Source organism: Gopherus evgoodei, chromosome 3 (genome assembly GCF_007399415.2).
Source record: "Gopherus evgoodei ecotype Sinaloan lineage chromosome 3, rGopEvg1_v1.p, whole genome shotgun sequence".
Classification (NCBI taxonomy): Eukaryota; Metazoa; Chordata; order Testudines; family Testudinidae; genus Gopherus; species Gopherus evgoodei.
In genome coordinates this window covers 94,814,599-94,836,315 of record NC_044324.1, presented here as the reverse complement: position 1 = coordinate 94,836,315, position 21,717 = coordinate 94,814,599, and the positions used below count along the sequence as shown (strand labels likewise).

The 21,717-nt window shown below is 38.9% G+C and overlaps 1 protein-coding gene across 2 annotated transcripts in view; it reads left to right on the top strand.

The window, feature by feature from the left end:
* Positions 1-21,717, top strand: part of CDK19 (cyclin dependent kinase 19) — a 232,839-nt gene that overhangs the window by 185,790 nt on the left and 25,332 nt on the right. For both annotated transcript variants that reach the window (XM_030556124.1, XM_030556123.1), the window contains exons 7-10: positions 15,657-15,800; positions 16,056-16,125; positions 17,059-17,131; positions 19,976-20,073. In XM_030556124.1, coding sequence (XP_030411984.1) covers positions 15,657-15,800; positions 16,056-16,125; positions 17,059-17,131; positions 19,976-20,073 — 385 coding nt within the window. The remainder of the gene's footprint in view (positions 1-15,656; positions 15,801-16,055; positions 16,126-17,058; positions 17,132-19,975; positions 20,074-21,717) is intronic.

Here is a 21,717-nt window from a genome sequence, read left to right as displayed (position 1 = left end):
AATTAGAACAGAGATATATGTGGGTGTGGAATTATGCGGAGTTTGAAGGCAAGGAGGAGAAGCTTATAACATGACAATTGTAATGTGTATGCTCCTTATGAGTCCAAACTTGTATTTTGCCTCTAGCATTGTGAGCAATTACCAAGCAATCTTAATGGGCTAATTATACCAGGAACAGTTGGCATTTCAACTGCAGACCACACATTAGAGACACATTCCTTTGGTGAAGGAGGAAGTTCTTAAGCTACATCTTAAAATTTCTTTATGAGGAACATAATTTTAACAGCCGTCAAGAAGTGGAATATATATATATATATAAGTAATAGCTCTTGAATTAGATAAGGCACTCATTGAACAGAACTTGTTCATTTGGGAGGAGAAATTGCCTAGATGGTTTTGAAATTGAATTTTATGAAAATGTGATAAATAACATAGGCATAGGTTCTCATTTTCCACAGTATATATATTTTTCCTCTCTTGTCCATGTATTGTTCCATTTAATTATTAATTGCAAATGATCTGGCTTTTAGCTATAATCTTAGGTTAGCTTTAGAGAGTTCTCATCCTCGATGTGAATATTGACTATTCTGTCATTATGAGAAGCTTATTTCAAATTTATTATGGATGCATATAAAAGTTATTCTAAATCTACCTATTACAACTCCCAGAAACATTGCCCGAATCAGATATTATACAAATCAGACCTCTGCTTTAGTTTTCATTCTCTTCCATTCTCTCACCTTGATTACTACATTTCCTCATTCATGGTCTCCATGTCCCAACTCTTTAAACTTCATTTTGTCCAAAATAAGAGAGCTTGTCTCCATGTACTTATCCAGAAACAAGAAGCTGTTACTCTCAGTGCAAGTCTACACTATCACTTAAGTCAATCTAATTAACATTACTCAGGGTAAGCAACAGTTTAGCAGAAGATAATAGTTTTTGCTGATGACATAGCTCTTTTGTATAACCACTCAACCAACATGCAAGCAAAGATCAAAAGGCTGTCCAGCATCACAAAATATAGGGTTAATATCAGCTCCCAACTCAAGCTTTACATTAGAAGGCAAAGGAGTACGGGAAGTGGGTCAACTCACATACTTTGGCAGTAAAATTCCAGCCAATAGCAATATCCAAAAGGAAAGAATGTCCTGAATTAGCAAGGTGGCAGTTGCATTTACCAGCAAGATTTGGTCATTGAAACTACAATTTAAAGACCAAACTATGAATTTTCAACTCAGATATTTCCACCTTAACATGTGAATGTGAAACCTGGAAATCCACCAAAGGTATAGGCAGACACACCTTTGAAAGCAAATGCCCTAGGAAGTTACCAGGTATCAAATGGAATGTATTTATAACAAAAGCTGAGATTTATCAGAATTCAACATCATCTTATCCTGAGAGTTATCCAGAAAAGATGATGGATATATCTGGGTCATGTGTTAAGAATGAAGAAAGGCATGCCATTGAACTGCTGGTGGAACATGTAAAAGAGGCTGACCAAAAGAATCCCTCCACTGAAAGGGAAAATGTGTATGGGACTTCTGAACAAGGATGCAGTGAGTGGCCCTGGAGAGACCGGGATAGCGGAGCCTTCTTCATGCTCTAAGTAATGCTTGATGGTGCAGGAACAATTCAGATAGTATTTAACCGTAATAGTTTAACTGTTTACTGTAGGTTTTTGGTTATAATGCATTCGTTCTTTTCTGAAATGCACAAAGTAGATTAAATGTTGCTTTCTTTATCTAGTTACAGTAAGAGATGGATGATTTATTGCTGAGTACCTTGGGTTACTTCCCTCTTCCTTGACAGTGACTTCCTTCAAAAATATTGTGTGTACACAGTATAGTATATTCTAGGATTGTTTTGGAAAGGAAAAACTTAATTCCATCACTGCAGTCACCTGAAAACCAAAGTACTGCACAAAGTTATTTGGCAGACACACAACAGGTGTTAGTTTTTCCTGCAAGGTTATTTATATAAAACATTTCAAGGGTGTTTGAGGAATTGGTATTTTGTGAAACCTAAACTGCTGCCAGCTAGAATTGACAAATTACCATGAGTTAAAAGCCATGTAGCAGTCTTGCTTACATTAAGTGTTCCCTGAATTGGAAGACTAGTTTTATCTGTGTCTAGTTACTGTATCTCTGTCTAGTCTGCACTCTATATTAGCTGTTAAGATTAAATAGAATATTCCCCAGAATTAATGTCCAAAAATAAACTGGTAAAGGCTCTAGCTGATACAGACTGAGTAGTCTGATCAGAAAGGTGTTTCATTTTTATAAACTAAGTTTTAGTTTCTAAAATTGAAAGGAAACACTAATGCATCTTTAAAAGTTTTAGAGTGCATTTAGTGGTTTTGAAAGTGAGATTAATAGTAATGACTTGAGCCAGACACAGGGGCCAAATCGGTATGTTCTGAAGCCAGAGGAGTTATTCTACTGCGGGTTAGGAAGGAAGATCTAATGGATAAGGGTCCTGCACTGGAACTCGAGGTATCGGTTTAATTACTGGTTTAGCCACAAATGTCATTTGTAGTTTACAGCAAATCACTTAATCTACCTTGTGATTCAGTTCCTCATTTGTAAAGTGAGAATAAAATTCATAGTAGTGTTGTGAGGATAAAGTCCATTAATTGTAGGATACGGATATAGAACAGTGTTGAGAGACATAAGTAGCTACATAGATTATATTTCTCCTGGGGTGTATTTAGCTCTGCATTTGAGGAGGCTGACCAAGCTTCCCATACAGCCCTCCAAATGCATTTCATTCCTGACATAAAATTCTGTGGATTTTCAGTCTTAAGCAGAGACTGCCAATCATTTCAATTTATGTCATATTTTGTGGTAGTTGGCTGATACTGGTAAATGAGGAGCTGCAGTGAGACTATCCATTTACCATTATCAGTTGACCACCATAAAATTGTGACACAAATCAACACTGAAAATTTCATATATTCTAACCCAGGATTGGAAAAGCAAATTCATTATCCCCAGTGCTGTCTACATTAACCGACACCTTTCACTACCACTTCAGCTTCTTCTTGGGCTAATTTTCCCCCCACCAAGTGTAATGACTGTTGAATCCAGGTTCTTTGATTTTATATTTCATATTCAGTTATTCAGAGATACACTATTACAGGATAATTAGTGTGGCTAACAATATTTTGGGTGGTTCAAGAACATATTGCATTAGGCAAACAAAGTTTTCCAAATCAATAAGCCAGTGATGTGAAGCCATAATATTATGAAAAATTTCTCCCTCAATGAGTAATAAAGACAATGTTCCCTGGGCAATATAATCTTTCTCCATTCTGTTCACAGAGGTCCATTAGTTCCACACACTTTCTACCCAACTCCTTCCCCTCCACCTTACTATTTGCCTTTAAAAAAAATCGCAGAAGGGTAGCCGGGTTAGTCTGGATCTGTAAAAGCAGCAAAGAGTCCTGTGGCACCTTGGAGACTAACAGACATATTGGAGCATGAACTTTCGTGGGTGAATACCCACTTCGTTGGATGCACGAAAGCTCATGCTCCATTACGTCTGTTAGTCTATAAGGTGCCACAGGACTCTTTGCTGTCTTTAAAAAAATGTTTCCATTTCATATTCTCCCGCAATCCTACATCATTACAGTGGCTCCTGACTCATTGGGGCTCCCCTGTTTTTTCTGCCTGGTAGCTGTTCCTCACAACAGCAGCTGTGATCGTCCTACGGCCTCTGGCTCTGGAGTAGCTGGTTGAGTGGGAGTATTCTCCCTCTGGTGCTGGGCAGATGCTTAGGAAATGGTTCCTTTTAAGTTGGGCAGGTTTTCCCTAGATAGAGTAGAGGAGTGGATTTCCTTAGGCTTCTGGGCAGGAGAGCGGGGATTCAGGCCCCCTCCCAACACCAACTCTTTGGACTATGGCTGCTCAGGCAAGCATCAGCAGCAGTGGTCACAGGTTTCTCAGTTAGAACAGCAGCCATTTAGTCCCATCTTTTCCTCCCCTGAGCCTTGTCATGCACTGCTGTAGCAACTGGTTAGGGAGTGGTGCTGTGGGGACAATGCAGTGCATTCCCCATTCTTGTCTACAAGGACTGTGTGGGGACATAAAGGAGTTTCTCTTGCAGCTGCTGCCACAGTCAGCAATAGTTGAGTGCACTTAGAGAGTTGAGAATGTTAACAAGCAGAACCAGAGTTAGCATTTTGCAGAGGGTTACGAACAATTTTTTGGTCACTGCCTCTTTATCCCTCACCTCTCCTGTCTCCTCTACACCACTATGCAGGGCTAGCCTAAGGATTTTATGTAATTCTTTGGGGTATGCGCAAACATAACTTACTTATTTAAATACAAAATATAGTGGGATTGTATCTTTAGGTCTCCTCAGCCTCCTACTGCAGAAATCGGTCCCAGCTTCAAATTTCTGTTACTCTCAGAAATCTGTTATCACTTATGTTTTCAAGGCTCCCTTCACAAGGAATTGGGCTCAGAACTTACTTTTAAATAAAAAGATTCTCTTTTAGAAAGCCGAAAGTTTGCATCAATTAACAAAGGGTTCCTGCAAGCCACTCCTCCAGCTCATCAGTGCAATAATAAAAGTGTCTGTTGAAAAGGTTCAACTACTGGCTGCTGTCCACAGAGTGCTACCAAAGTTTGTTATCAAGTTGTAGTCTAGATATCAGCACTTGATCGAAGATTATTCTTTGACTTGTGCCAACCTTTACAGCCATCTAAGGTACAAAACCCTGATGCTGAGATATTTTAGCTTTCATCAATTTGAACTTCAAATGTAATTATTACAGCAATATCAAATATCTCTCAATGCTGCACTGCTCTCCAGATCACTACCTCATTCTCAAAATATGGATGGGATTGCTTCACAGACTGCCTTTCTGGCATTAGTGCTTTCACAACCTGGCCAATTTAGTTACATATAAGGATACAAGAGTTACTCTCAGGGTGTATATATATAATACAATGAATTAATGTAGGATTAGACCCCTCAGTAACACAGTGACACTAATATATTGTAAAGCAAAGCACTATGCTTAAAAAGAAGATAAAGCCCTGCTCTTGGTGTCTGTCCTGTCTGATAGGTAAGATATCTCTTAATCCTTCCTTCCCCATGAAGCTGATATGGCAGCTTAGGCATTAAAAGCTTTATCTAGCTCTCACAAGGAGTCAATAGAAAAACGCTTGTTGGATTCACTGTGAATTTAAACAAGCACCCATTTTTCTTATCATGACTGATTCCACGAGGGAAGAAGCCTTTTCTCACCTTGGCGTAACTGAGGAACATACTGGCATTATAAAACTTGAAACTAGTGGCAGAGAAGTGTAATAATTTATTAAAGCAGCTGCATGGGAATATGTGAGAGAGATTAGAGACCAATTTCCATCTTAATTTCACATGAAGTTAAGCTCATAAGAACAGTATTGTGTACACCACCCCAACATATTGTTCAATTTAATGTTCTGTCTTCAGATTAGAAGAGAAAAATGGTTATTTCCTTTCCTTTTCAGCGGATTATATATACATCTTCCTCAGTTGTCAAGTTTCAGAAAACATGGGTAAAAGCAGCAGTACCCTTCTGTGATGCTTTAGGAGTCAACCCACACCAGTAAGGGGTTGTGTCACCACCTGCCCTCTAGCCCTGGGTGCCTCTGTGCTGTGCAGTTTTGGCTCAGAGCCCTGATACCAGCAATATACTTTTAGCACAAAATGGAGTTACCCTGACTTCTGCCAGCCCTGTTTACTTCTTGCAGGGCAACACCATCAGACCTTCCAGTCCTGAGTTTCCCCAAAACCATCTCCCTGGTAGTGTCCAGTCCCTCTTGCTGGAACATTCACAAAAGCTTACAAGTTTGCTTCTCCTTTAAAGAGAAAGGACACAACAGCTTATTAACTTAACTGGGGTTAACACACCTTCCTTCCAATCACAGCAGTGAGTTGGTTTATAGTAAAACAAGTTAAACTACATAAGGACATAGATTTAGGTGATACCAAGTTAGAAGTAGTAGGGATAGAGATGCTTATAAAGAAAAATGAAAATACACTAGCAGGACTGAAATCCAACCAACGTGAGCCGCCTTGTTGAAAGTTTTTTCAGCATAGTCATTCTTCCAATGTGGCTGGCTAGTCTTTAACCAGGATCACAGAGCCCAGTGTGCTTGGTTTTCTTTGTCGCCTCAGGGCAAGGATAACGTGGGGGGTTCTCTCCCTCTCTTTTTATACTTCAGTAAGCTTTGAAATGTATTATTCTGAAATGTAGCCTCAGATAATGTTCCTTTCCCTTGCTGGGTGTTGAGGCCATGCTGCCTTCTTCCCACTTGTGATTTTTTTTTTTTTTTACAATACAAATGCTCATCCTGAAATCTCTGATGGAAATGAAGAAGCCACTGTCCTGGCTTGAGGTGTCAGACCCTTTCTTTTGTCTTCATAATTATTTTTAGATTTTCTGTACATATATCACAAAAGAAGACTAATAATCAGTTACTAGTTTTCCAGTAATATATTACATGCCCCCTTTTGGATAAATATTATAACTGTGTGTGAGGTGCACTGTGCTGGTCAGTCCAGCTGAGACTCATTGCTATATACCAGAGCGGTCCATGCCATCTGGTACTGGACTGCTCTTTGAGTCTCACTTTTTACAGCGTATATTACTCTGTGTGCATTCAATATCTGTCTGTTTCCTGGACTATGCCTTACAGTGGCATCTATATACTTATGAGCGATGTGTCCTTTTATTAACAGAAAGTCCCAGGGGAGAAGCTGCGGCAAAGAGAGTAAGCGGCTTGCCCAAGTCCCAAAATGGAGTCAGTGTCAGAGCCAGATTGGAAAGTAGCAGTTGTGTCCTTCCAGTCCTATGCTTAGGCCAGACCTTCCACAGTCACTTTAAAATTGCAAAGCATAACGTGATTTTAAAGGGCCGCTCATGCTTCTTGGAAATCTTCATAAAACATTCTGTTACAAAACAGTTTTGCCAATGCAGTATTTCTCGCATAATGTTAATTCCTTCATCGTTATAGGGGGAGATAAAGCGATCCCTATATTTGGGCTGCCTAACAGTTTCCATTATAAAAGATTCTTGTTTACTTTTTTGTGAGAAGCTCTCTGACATCCATTATTTGCAGCAGCCCTGTGATATTTGGTGAGGAAATCCCATGAAATCCCATTGTGCTTTTGGTGAGAAATAAACTTTAAAATGGCCATTTCCCTTCTCTCACTTGTGTCTTAGGAAAATTTTGATGGCCTGGCAAAATAGTAACTAATCACATTTTCTGAGGCTGAGCTGATGTTTCTGGCTCAACATCAGCACGTGCTGTACTGAGAACACCTGGAAACAGGAGTAGCAGGGGGTAGGACAATATTCCTATCCTACCTGTGGTCCCAGTCACCCATGCCCCCATCTGGCGGTCCCACGCAGGTTAGAAAAGAGAGAGCCAGACCAGGATCCAACTCCCCGCCAAACCCAGCAGCTGGCCCTTTTAGCAACCCAAATTCCCTGCCCCCTGGGGCACCAAATAGGGCTGGAGCTCCTCCAATCCTCAGGGAGGGAGAATTGGGAGAGTAGGTGAGTAAGAGGGGCCAGCCCCCCTGACTCAACACATGGTCTCTCTGGGGTAACAACCAGCTCCTACTGCCAGCTAATGTAGCTAGTCCTGTTGCTCAAATGGTAGCAGCCTGTGAGGCAGTGCTGAAGGCTCAGGGTTCACACATTGGTGCTGCATGATGGGAGTATTGTTATAGTTATACATAAAATATTTTTTTAACTTTTCCTATTTATTTTTTAAAAGTCTAGGAAATTCCACACAACTAATCTACATTTAAAATAGTATTATTTAGGTTGTAAGACAGGCACTTGAAAGTTGGAAAATGCGTGATTTACAGTTGCCCACGTGACCTTAATTCTTGTGCATTATGATACAGATTATGATTACATATCCTACTTTTCCCCACAGGTTCACTGGCTCATTCAGTGCACAGAGTGCACACACGAGGTGACAGAATTAAGGTTGTGTAGGCAATCCTAAATCTGGCATTTCCTAACTTTTGATTTTCTGATTTTGCAACTTAGATGTTGTTGTTTTCATGTAGTTTTTTGTACATAATTTATTCTTTACATTACATAAAAAAGACTGTTCTTTAGGAGTTCATCTGTTCCTGCTGCTCATTCCCCATGTGAAGTCATAACCCAATGCTTGCCACTGTAATTGAATGTAATTTTGCAAACAAGATTATGACTGGAGATGCCTAATATACAGCAGCTGCTGAACTCAGAAGATCTCAGTATTATCTTATGGAAATATTATGAGGCATAGAGATGGAAGTAGAAGAGTAGACATTTTGATAGGTAAAGAGAATTCCTTCTAAACAGAGTGGATGAAATCCTGGCCTTGTTGAAGAAAATGGGAATTTTGCCATTGGCTTCAGTGGGGCCAGGATTTCACCCAATATTTTTCAAGAGGTATGAGTGAGAGTTTAAAACATGACACCAGTAGAGGCCTTAAGGGAAGTTTAGAATACAGGCAGTTTAAAGAAGTGGTGATAAAAACAAATAAACAAATAGCAAGTGTATTTAAACATTAGATACAGACTCTTGGTTTTATATCTTCCATCTTCATTTGCATGTCATGGTTTTGTTCTATCTGATTTTAAATTGGCTTGGTCCTATATATGATGACCCTAGAGACCACCTATTCTTGTGATGAAATATTAGTGTTAAATACATAATTACTAGCTATGTACATTCTTCTCCATATCTCTGAGAAGTGGGTTGTTTGACAGAACACTAACTTGCTCATCATATTTTCACAGTACAAATTTCAGTTCTTCAGTTCTGTTCCTTCAAGGTGCTGTTTGTTAAAGCTTCAATGAATATTTGCCAACTTCTAGATGAGCGGTACCAAAAACTCCTGGCCCATAGCCCATCAGCATTACTGCCTGCTTCCAGGTGAAAAGCCTTTCATAGGCTAGCTCATGCAAACCTGTCATCAGATCGGCATATGAGGCGTCACATTCAAAAGAAAGGTTCAATAACCAATCTTTTCCAAGAGCCACTCTTCCAGTGCTTAGAGAAATAAAATTTAAAGGTCTCACTCAAAGGAATAGTTGAAAAACTGTCCTTAAAAAAAAAAAGAAAAAAAAATAGGATTTCTTTTGTAAATTAAGGACAAATATTTCCCCCGTATCAGAAATAATGAAAAGAAGTGAAATTTTTTTTCTCCCATCTTTAAATATTTTTATAACATTTTATCCTATCTTTGAGTACTTGAAGAAATTATGTTTAATAACTGTCAGACTGTGTTTCTGTAGTATCATAGTGGGAGCCCCAAATTAATATACTAAGATTCAGAATCAAACTGTACCATATCAGTAGCTGAACTGAGTACATGCATGCTGCTTGTATGATCACACAGAAACTTAAAACAGATTATATCCTTGCCAGTCTACTCTGGGTTGTATGTAAAATTTGGAATGATTTTTTGAGTAGTATCTATTTTAGTGATTGTAAAATCTTTATGAATTGTCCTTGGACATTATGGATATACTGGTTACATAGAGCCTATCTCTTTTTTCTTTCTTCTCTCACTCTACTCCATGCTGAACAATTTTTTTCTTGCTTCAGCAGCCCCCTTCACCAACACTGCCTTGATCCCTAAATCCATGTCAACCAATAAAAAATGAAACCTGTACCCCAAGCAGAGTTTTGAAAAGGGAGAAGTTCCAGATTCTCCAGGAAGTCCGCTAGGGATTTCACTATAGCTGTTGATTTTATGCGGAAAAAACTCAGATATTGTGGTTACGGGCTGAAGGATAAAACTCTTAAACAGATTAATAGATCCATAAAGTTTAAGGCCAGAAGGGACCATTAGATTATCCATTCTTACTTCCTGTGTATCACAGGCCATTTCATTTCACACAGTTGCCCCTGTAATGAGTTCATAACTTTGTTTGGCTAAAGCATATCTTGAAGCATCCAGCCTTGATTTGAAGACTTCAAGATATAGAGAATACACCACTTCACTTGTAGTTTGTTCCAGTGGGTTATCACCCTCAGTGTTAAAAATTTGTGCCTTATTTCTAATTTCAGTGCATCTGGCTTTAAGCTTTTCTGGCTATTGGTTTTTGTAATGCCTTTCTCTGCTGAATTAAAGAACCCTTTAATACCTGGTAGTTTCTTTCCATAGAGGTACTTCTGCCCTTCATTCAAGTCACCTTTCATTCTTCTTTTAGATAAGTTAGACTGGGCTCTTCAAATCTTTTACTGTAAGGGCTTGTCTACATAAGGAAAAGCCCAGAATCTACAACTGCTGAATAACTATTCTGCATTAACTCCCATGTGGACACCCTTTGTTAGTGCAGAATAAGAGCATCCATGTAGAGAATTAGTACTGAATAGTTATTGTGCTTTAAATTCAGACCCTAGCTATTTCACACTAATTTCCCTTTGAATTCCTTGTGTATACTTACACTTTAGCTACAGTGCTAATGTGACATGGGTTATGCAGAATGGGTCCTAATTTAGCAGCTGTCCTAAAAAGCCATTATTTCACACATTTCAAAGCTAGGACATTGCCAATCATAAACACTTTCCAATAACATGGACATACAGGCACTTATAGGAACAGCATGTAGCCAGTGAAAGTGGATATATTTAAAGTCTGTTTTCTCAGTTATAAAACAACATGAGACGCTTTTAAAATATGTGGATAATAATTACAATAGTGAAGACATTACAGGTAGGAACTGGGAGACTGCCAGAAATAAAGAATCTTACATTGCAGAAGGGAACAGACTACTTAGTCATTTCCTCCAACGACAGTTAGTCCACCCTCAAAGCTATGGAGCAAAGTTAGCGGGAGAGAGACTGGTTGGGCTTGGGGTTGTCTGAGGAGGGGAGAGAGCCTGGACAACTATGAAAAGCAGAGTTCAAAAGGTTGAGGTAATGGCCAAGTAAGCATCTGAACCTGAAATTTGCCACTTCTGAATGAAACCCTTTATAGATAGAATTATTTCTGTTTGCCATATCCATAGCTTATAGTACATCCCAAAATGTACTATAAGCTATTCTGTTACAGTATTTTATCAATGACATAAGAACCATTGTCATGGGTAGATGTGTTCATCTCTCAGTCTTCACCATAGCATAGGAAAAGGAGAGTGGAAGATAGAACCAGGCTGACAGGGAAAGTAATATAATTTAGTTCATGGATCAGGATATTACCATTCACCAAATGAGGGAACATTATGTGCTTTCTCTGCAGAAATGTATGGAATCAAGTCCAGGCTGCAACGTTTTCAGTTTCTGTAGACCAAAGTTGGAATATAGCAAGAGTTTGTTACTAGAAAATCAAATATGGATAAAATTAATGTAGTAAAATAAAAAACTTGGCTATATTAAGCCAGCATGTCACCTTGTTACACTATTTTGCTGAGCTTCTAAAACCTTATATGCATTGCCACCCTTCTAGTTTGGAGGGAATTGTGCTTTTGGTCCTGGGGGCATAGAGGAGCAGAATGAACACTGTCCATGCTTTAGCTGCGGTAGCTCAAGAGCAGTGAAGTATCTCTTCTCCTGACCTTTAGGGATAGGGAAAGGGAAGAACCTACTGTGGTAGACTTTTACTGCTTTTTTTATTATTTTGGGGTGTTTTACAACTTACGTATTCTAAATATTATAAATATTAATTAAAACTGTTGTTTTAATGCTGTGTTTTATATGAGGTCCCTGAAGCAGGAAAGGCGGAGAAGCAATATATTTTATATTTGAAAGACTTTTTAAAACCTCATTTGAACATTTAGTGCTCAACCCTGAAAACACTCACGTCCAAGGATAGTGGTTACTGTTGTGGGTCTAGTCTCTGTGGTTTCAACTGGGGTAAATGGTGTACTAAGGTTATAGCTACACTACCGCAGCTACAGCTGCTGCAGCAACACAGCATAGATGCTGTCTACATCGATGGAAGGGCTTTTCCGTTGATTACAGTTAATCCATCTCTCCGAGAGGTGACAGAATCCTTCCATCAACCTAGCCATGTTTACACCAGGGGTTAGGTTGACATAGTAATATAGTTAGGTCAGTCTAACTTAAGTATTGACCAGGCCTAACTGTTGACAGGATTGGATCCATATGGTAGATAAAGGCAGGAATATCTTTTATTTTTATCAAAAAGATGAGACCCAAACTATACATGATTGATTTAATTCAAATAATCCAGGAGATACATTGGCGTGTATAGGGACACTTGTACTGAAGGAGCTTCTATACTATTTCCAGAATTATTCCTTCTCTAGAAATACCACCTATGGTAGATAATTATCACAAATTGCCAGTATTATACAAAAGCAGAGTTGAGAAATGTGATAGAAAACATTTCTAATAGCAGGCTGGATTGATTTAAAGCAAAGCGACTTAAATCACAGATTTTAATTTTGTTCTGCATTTATACTTTTTAGTTATTTTCCTAAATAAAGGTTGGGTCTCCTTTGTTGGCAACCATTAAAACATGTTGATTTGCAACTAAATAGCCTTTACACTAAATTTTGTGGTGGTCTGGTTTGTTTGTTTTTTTGCTAATAAGATGGGTATAATATATATCTATACATATTTATTTAAGCAGTTCTATAGCTTAACTCATGTTTACTTAGATTCTTAATTTTTACATTTCATATCTTTTTATTATCAGTTTTGTACATGATTTGTTAAGTTCTGTTTGGATAGAAATTAAAATTCGGTTAAATGCAGAAAACATCATTTTAATTTTTATCTTTAGTTAGCACTGGATACAGAAGACAAAAAGTTTATCAAAATAAGTTTTTTGCATTGAAAATTAACTTAATTTTTAAACAAAGGAAGTAGTATTCGTAGTTCATTAATTGAACTGATTGTTTCTGGTCATCATGTCTTTCAAGATTTTAGAACTCGTAGATTTCATCCTCTTCCACCTGTTTTTTTTTACATATATTGGAAGAGGAAAACAAACTTTCCTGCTTTTTTTTTTTCCATCACCCAGTTGGTTTTTTAACTTTGAATGAATTAGTCATTGAGATGAACTAGTAAAATAAACTGAAATTAAAAAAATATTCTTTCTGCACCTGCAGAAGTGACTACTGATTTCAAAAGCTGGTTTAGTGCTTCAGTAAACCATGATGTTCCAGGTGGTTAGCCAGTGATTTCTGCCAGTTCAGTGGTTGACTTTTTTTGAAAGTTGGCACCAAACATGTATTGCTTAATTTTTTTAAAAAATAAACTTAAATTACTTTGATTGATTATAGTAAGTTTAGACCTTAATGTAGGTTGTCATAATTTCAGATTTACTTATGTTTGTTTTTTAAAAAATAACCCTATATTTAATTTGAATTAGAAAATCCAATTTAAATTTAAAAAATCTGATTTTTAAAAAATAGTTGATTTTTATCGACTCTGCCTAGCAGTAAGGGCAATTAAGCAGTTGCAGTAGTATCTGCCAAGGACAAGTTTTAGAGCAGGTTACATAAAGCTAAGGATTAGTGTAGAGAAAATCCTGACCCACTTGGATTGCAATTCATGATTCCTTTTCTAGCCGTATGAATGTGTGATTCTATAAAAAAAATAAAAGTTCCAGATTTTCTATAATTTAATAAGTTATTTAAGGATATTTTTGATAATACCCTAAAGACAGTTGAAGGAAATCCAACAAGAGGCATAACAGGCTAAACTCAGGAATTATTAGCTGCACATATTAAATATAATGACTGAAAAGCAACATAGTTAAAGTACTTTCATGTTGCCCAGTAATCCATTTCTTGAGTAAATGAAACATTACCTAAAATGCTGTGTTTACAGCCTGTGTGTGTTTAAAACAAAGTTATTGAAAAAATTCCACTTGTTGCTATGGCAACTTTTGTGAAGTCACGAGGACAGAGAAATGTAATTTCTCTGTTTATCTATATCACAAAGACCCAGGATACTTGAATCCATCCCCACCTGTAAACTGCCTCACTCACAGCTTAGCTCATAAGGGAATAGACTCTAAAGTGTAATGTGCAATATATGAGGAGGTTTTCCAGGTCATCTCTGCCACTAGAAGGAGATCACTGATTTCATATTTTACTTTTAGTGGAAGAAGTTAAATGCCTCATGTAAGACTCAATGATTAAGTCTTTTCACTTGACCCACATAGAAATTATGTAAATACCAGGCTGCCCATGCTGCAGAAGGAGATAAAATCTTAAGAACAAAAGATGTTGTTTTCATGCGCATACCCCTAATAATAAAATCAAAGCAAGACAACATCTGAGAATGGCCTAATTATGTATAAAAGTAATGGGATGAAATATTGAAAGGGAAAATTTAAGATGACCATCAGGAAAATGTCTGACGATAAGATGTTGACTTCTGGAATGGTATTTCTCAAAGGAAGTAAAGCAATTTGGGACACTGAAAACTAACTGGAGGAAATAATGCAAAGGGTACTATAAGGAAAAATTAAAGATTATTTTTCTGGTGGTGCCTAATTCAGCTGCCAGTGTTTTTTCCCCATCCTCAAGCCCATTGCTTTACTATTTTATATTTTTAGGATGCTTACCATAATGTAAGTTTGTTGTAGTACAATAAACTCTAGGACTGTTGTTAATGGAGTTAGCTAGATCACATATAATCTATAAAAGCAGCAAAGAGTCCTGTGGAGCCTTATAGACTAATAGATGTATTGGAGCATGAGCTTTCATGGGCGAATACGCACTTCATCGGATGCATGTGCTGGAAATTTCCACTACATGCATCCGACGAAGTGGGTATTCACCCACGAAAACTCATGCTCCAAAACCTCTGTTAGTCTATAAGGTGCCACAGGACTCTTTGCTGATTTTACAGATCCAGACTAACACGGCTACCCGTCTGATATATAATCTATAGATTTATTTAACATAACTGAAATTGCTGTTCTGGTAGATTTTGCTTTGAATGGCATATTAACATGACAGGACACAAAACCTTTTTGTATCAAATTAATGTTACTAGACTTTGCTTTCATTGAGATGATCAGTCTGTTGTACTGTTTATTAATGCACTTGCTATCAAGCTACTGTAGAGTACACTGTTGTAAAATGGTTCCAATGGACATTACTGAGCATGTATCAGAGTCTTTTTAATTGGTTGAGAAAGCTACAGTCTGTCTTCTTCATTAGCTAAAATTTAGATATTGCTCTCTTCATTTTATCTAGTCTGCATTGTTTGCCCAGTCACACAAGCTGTTATAGTTTTTCCTTATCAGTATATATTTGATTGCCTTGTAGGAATTGCGTGAGAATATCTGATAGAGCTATTATTTCAATCTATCCTTTTTGGAGCATTATGTTCTGTTTTAGATAGTCTTCAGGACATTCAAGTGATTAAGTTGTCAGCAGAGATTGGGAGGGCTTCTGGTGTAACTCTGAATGTATTGTTATACTGTGTTAGATTGCCAGAGTCCAACTTCAGACAGAATTTACAAGACTGTTTGTTTGATTTGGCTTGTAACCTAAAATATGATGGTCCAGTTATTCCATTTTCCGTGTGTTAATTTATTGCATGTTTTAAATTATCGTAATGAATTTTCATGTGAGTTATTGTGTCTTTACTGTGTAAAATAGAAATCAGGCTGATGGAATATGGTCAATTCACATAAATTATCTTCTCTCTTTCCTAGATATATGGGCAATTGGGTGTATATTTGCTGAGCTATTGACTTCAGAACCTATTTTTCACTGTCGTCAGGAAGACATCAAAACGAGCAATCCTTTTCATCATGATCAGCTAGACCGCATTTTTAGTGTAATGGGATTCCCAGCAGGTAATTTACTTTCATTAAAAGGTCAGGCATAAACCCTTTGAGCTGGATTTTGTTTTAAAGGAAATTACTAGCTCTATAGCTTTATAAAAGCTGGCAGTATGATGGCTGTGGAGTCACTGCCCAAGAGAGTGGTGGGACTTGTGGAATAACAATACAGAACAACTAACATAAAATATCAGACAAATATTACAGATTATGTACATCATATTATTTAACCTGCACTTTAAACTGTCCGATTGCTTTATCTTTTCTAAGATAAAGACTGGGAAGATATAAGGAAGATGCCAGAATATCCCACACTTCAAAAAGATTTTAGGAGAACAACGTAAGTGATTATACCACAGATAGTGGTTAAAAACTGCTTGTAATAGGTACACAGAAATCAGCACTAGAGATTACCTTCAATTATCTTCTGTCTTGTTTAGACTTTGGAAGAGTATTATTTGGATTTTAAAAGAATGCTCGTGTCCATCTTTTAATATTGGCAAGAGTTTTTGCTCAGTAGGTCAGATCATCCCCTGCACTGGTAGACAAGGAAGGGAAACGGTACAGGGAGCAGCATAGTCCAGGACAAGGCATAGGTCTGGGATTCAGGAGCTTTGAGTACTATTTCCAGCTCTGCCCTGGAATTTCTGAGTGACCTTTGGCAAATCACTTGATGCCTCTGTGCATCGGTTTCCTTCTTTGTAAAATAATTATAGTTACCCACAGAGATCTAGAGATTAAAAGCAAGACATAAACTCTATGTCTGATTATTCTTAATGGGAATATTTGAGCTCAGGAAATGCGAAGACTTCACATGGCTCATGGTTCAGTTGGGAAAAGGGACAGGCTTGTTTCTCTGCCAGCTGAAGGGAATAGTTGCAACAGCTTCTCAGATGGCAAATGATGATGCAGTGGCTGCACTGCTGGAGCTACTGTGTCTGTCTGACAAAGTAGCTTCCACTAGGATAGGGCAGCTCTGCCCTCCCTACAACATTTGCTATGGGTGTGTGCTACTATCAAGACCTCACCATATATCAAAGCTGTACATTCCATTGTAATAAAGAACAAACCATTTTAAAAATACTAATACTGAAAGCTAGGACAAACATTCACACTTCACAAATATAGTGTATGGCAATGTAGGACATTATATAGTCTAACAAATGAAATACAGAATGTGTCCTTTGGGACTAGTATGCATTTTCTTTATTGCTTGGTGCAGTGCCATAATCCTACAGTATATTATTTTTGAAATGTGTTTACAATTTTTCAGATATGCCAATAGTAGCCTCATAAAATACATGGAGAAACACAAAGTCAAGCCTGACAGCAAAGTTTTCCTTTTGGTATGTACATCATTGTGCTCTTACAGATTATTTTACTTTGAAATATAATTGTGATATTAAAACAGTTCCGTTTCTGCTTACTGGAGGATGAGAAGTATGAATTTTAAAAATATAAATGATAGCTACAGCCATGGCTTTTAATATTTTGACAAATTTGCCATTGTCGGCTTCTGCATATCACCCAGAATTGGCTGCCTTTCTGATACAGGCAAAGTAATCCCTCTGTGTAGTTGCATCATAGGTCAGTTTGTGAATTATACGTGTATCAGTGGGAGAAAGGGGTGGGGGGATCACCTTTCCTTCTGAAGGAAGAATGCTTTCTTTAGTTCTTTCTATTTAACATACCTATAACATAGAAAGGTCCATCAGAGCCCTAGCTTATAAACCTTGCAAATACACTTCAGAGCCCATCTCCTGTGTTGGGCTTTTACCTGTGAGGGGCTGAGCAAATTGCCTGCACAGGGCTGGCGCTACCATTTAGGCTACCTAGGCAATGGCCTAGGGCGCCAGAATTTTTGGGGGGGCGCTATTTTGCTGGGGGGGCAGCACATGGGTCCAGTGGACCTACCGCAGTCATGCCGGTGGACGGTCCGCCGCTGGAAAGGCTCCGGTGGAGCTGCCGCAGTCATTTCGGCGGACGGTGCGCTGGTCTAAAGGCTCCGGCAGACCTACCGCAGTCATGCCTGCATACGGCATTACTGTGGTAGGTCCACCGGACCCGCGGGGGAGGGGGGGCAAAATGGCCGCTCCTGTGCCTGCATAATGTTCACATCCACAGGCAAGAGATACCAGGCATAGAATCTTTGTTTCTCATATGGGAGCAGAGTGCTACCCGTGTACTACTAGTGTAGCTCATCTGCAAAGAGGACAGGCCATGGGTGTGTGCACAGTAGTAGCATAAAGATCACCTTTGCACTCTGATCTGGATGCAGCCTTTGCATGGGACCAGTCCCCATGCACTGAGTTACAGCTCCTCTCAGGCTGCTCTTGCATACGTTGTCTACAAAGAGTACCAAGGGCATGGCAAAAGGAGGTCTTGATCTCACCCACTTTCCTCTATGCCTCTTTCCCTGCTCTGCCAGCAGCAGGGAGTGACATAATAACTTCTATCCTATCTGTGTGCCCACAGAGAATCACCCTTATATTGAGCTGATCCTTCACAGACAGTTACACTTAATTTAGAGCCACTTTGAGTAGCTCAAGGTGGCACATACAGCACTGAAGAATCCAGCCCAGTTAACTTTATTTCTCAGACCAACAAAACTTCATAGTCATCATACTTTTGATGTATGTGCATCATAGAACTACTGAAGGGTGAACTGTCAGGCTGGAAGGAGGTTACTAGTGGAGTTCCTCAAGGATCAGTTTTGGGACCAATCTTAAACCTTTTTATTACTGACCTTGGCACAAAAAGCGGGAATGTGCTAATAAAGTTTGCGGATGACACAAAGCTGGGAGGTATTGCTAACACAGAGAAGGACCGGGATATCATACAGAAAGATCCTGATGACCTTGTAAACTGGAGTAATAGTAATAGGATGAAATTTAATAGTGAAAAGTGCAAGGTCATGCACTTAGGGATTAATAATAAGAATTTTAGATATACATTGGGGACACATCAGTTGGAAGCAACAGAGGAGGAGAAGGACCCTGGAGTATTGGTTGATCACAGGATGACTATGAGCCGCCAATGTGATATGGCCGTTAAAAAAGCTAATGTGGTTTTAGGATGCATCAGGTGAGATATTTCCAGCAAAGATAAGGAGGTGTTAATACCATTATATAAGGCACTGGTGAGACTTCATCTGGAATACTGTGTGCAGTTCTGGTCTCCCATGTTTAAGAAGGATGAATTCAAACTGGAACAGGTTCAGAGACTGGCTACTAGGATGATCCGAGGAATGGAAAACCTGCCTTATGAAAGGAGATTCAAAGAGCTTGGCTTGTTTAGCATAACCAAAAGAAGGTTGAGGGGGGATATGCTTGCTCTTTATAAATATATTAGAGGGATTAATATTAGGGAGGGGGAGGAATTTTTTAAGCTTAGTACCAATGTAGACACAAGAACAAATGGGTATAAACTGGACACTAGGAAGTTTAGACTTGAAATTAGACAAAGGTTTCTAACCATCAGAGGAGTGAAGTTCTGGAACAGCCTTCCAAGGGGAGTAGTGGGGGCAAAAGACATATCTGGCTTTAAGACTAAGCTTGATAAGTTTATGGAAAGGATGGTATGATGAGATAGCTTAATTTTGGCAATTGATCTTTGATTATCAGCAGGTAAGTATGCCCAGTGGTCGGTGATGCGATGTTGGATGGGATGGGATCTGAGTTACTGCAGAGAATTCTTTCCTGAGTGCTGGCTGGTGAGTCTTGCCCACATGCTTAGGGTTTAGCTGATCGCCATATTTGGGGTTGGGAAGGAATTTTCCTCCGGGGCAGGTTGGCAGAGGCCCTGTAGGTTTTTCACCTTCCTCTGCAGCGTGGGGCATGGGTCACTTGCTGGTGGATTCTCTGCAGCTTGAGGTCTTCAAACCACAATTTGAAGACTTCAATAACTCAGACATAGGTTAGGGGTTTGTTATAGAAGTGGATGGGTAGGATTCTGTAGCCTGCTTTGTGCAGGAGGTCAGACTAGACGATCATATTGGTCCCTTCTGACCCTAAAATCTATGAGTCTATGAGAACTAGACGTGTTGCTGTGCATGAAATGCCTTATTTTGCTTTTCTGAATGAGCCATTTGTAGTTTATCAGATCGTGATGTAAGTATGGCATACAAGCCATTAGTTTGAAAAATAATGGTTTCTTAAGTTGTTTACTACTTCCAATGTTACACTACACAGCTTCAAAAACTTCTTACCATGGATCCTACAAAGAGAATTACCTCAGAGCAGGCTTTGCAGGATCCCTATTTCCAGGAGGATCCACTGCCTACGTCAGAGTATGTGTCTCACTTTTTCTGTGTTCTTTACAATGATGCTTTTTTTTTGGCTAACTATGAATGTGCAATATATGGTGACCATTTAAAAATGAAGAATTCTGCTTGTAACAAGAACATGTTTCTCACCACTGTGAGTCCACCTCTGAGCTTTCTAGGGGCACCAGTGGTGTCAATCAACCAATGATAGGCAGAGCAACCACTTTATACTTGCTGCACTCAGTAAAAGTGGGTAAATGGTGGGGGGAAAGAAGTGATGGTTCTTAGAAAACTATTCTGAAGTATTTATATAAAACTCTTGTAGATATGCCCCTCTTAGACATACATCATTCAGCCAAGCTGTACATAATGTGCTTAGTTCTGAAGAATTACTTATAAATCAGCCTCTCTTATCTTAGTGTACAGTCTCCCTTAGGTAGAGACCTTGAATTATGCCAGCGGAGATGGTGTGACATGGACAGATACATCTGCTGTTATGATAAGAATACCAAAAAAACACTTTATCATATTACCTCAATCTAGTGTCTTATCATTAATTATAGACTGAGCTGGCAGCAGCATCGGATGTAGTTAAGGTTGCTAAACCACTTTCCGTTATAACTTTACCAAATTTTAACCGTCTGGGCTGAAATTTTCGATGCTGGGTAAGGATTGCCTGAGGTTGGTTTTTGTTTTGTTTTTTTATTGAAGTTTCACTTAAAATGGTTTAGCCTCAAGGGTCCCCAATGCGGTGCCTGCAGGTGCCATGGCGCCCACGTACTGGCTGGTGGACGAGCATCTGCCAAAATGCCGCCAATAAGCTGCGTCATCCAGAGGCGTCGCTGCTGAAATGCCGCTGATTTTCGGCAGCGACACCTCTGGATGACGCTACTTTCCGGAGGCATTTTGGCGGCGATGCCTATTGATGTTGCCGCTTGTTGTCAGAATTTCAGCGGATGCTCATCTGCCACCACGGTCCTCCGTGCCTCGCCAGATGAAAAAGGTTGGGGACCACTGGTTTAGCTGTTTCTGAGAATGAGATTAAGGAAAAATATGATGGCTTGTCACGATAGAAGTTTTCTTCAGTGTTCTAGGAAATTACATCAGAAATACTTAATTAAAAGAACATTTTGGTTAGAAAGTCAAGCACTCAAAAATTAGGAGATGCCAGACTTCAGGTTGCCCTTGCAAGCTTAATTCAGCTCCCTTGTGCATATGTGTTATGATACAGACTTTAATTACATGATAACATACTGCTTTTCCACAGGACATCTGCCTCATTCAATGTACAGGATGGATCTGCGCAGGGCTGAACCAGTGTTCTGTAGTGAATGAGGCTGTCTGTAGAACCCTTGCCTCATTTGTTGCAGAAGTTGGAAGGTGTGCAGTGAAGGAGATTGCAGGAAGAGAAATGATGGTTTCATGGTTTAGGCAGTTGAATGATATCCTAGAGAATTGGATTCTGTTCTTGACTCTGCCACAAAGTTCCTGTGTGGTGCTGGGCAAGTCACTTAAACAAAACTTTTCATAGTTATCCACTGATTGTCTGCTCTTCATTTTATGGGTTCCCAGCTTGAGATCCTAGGTTCTGCTTTGTGAATGTGCTGAGTACTCACAACTGCATCTAATGTCAATGAGAGGTGTGATTTGAACATATATACTGCTATC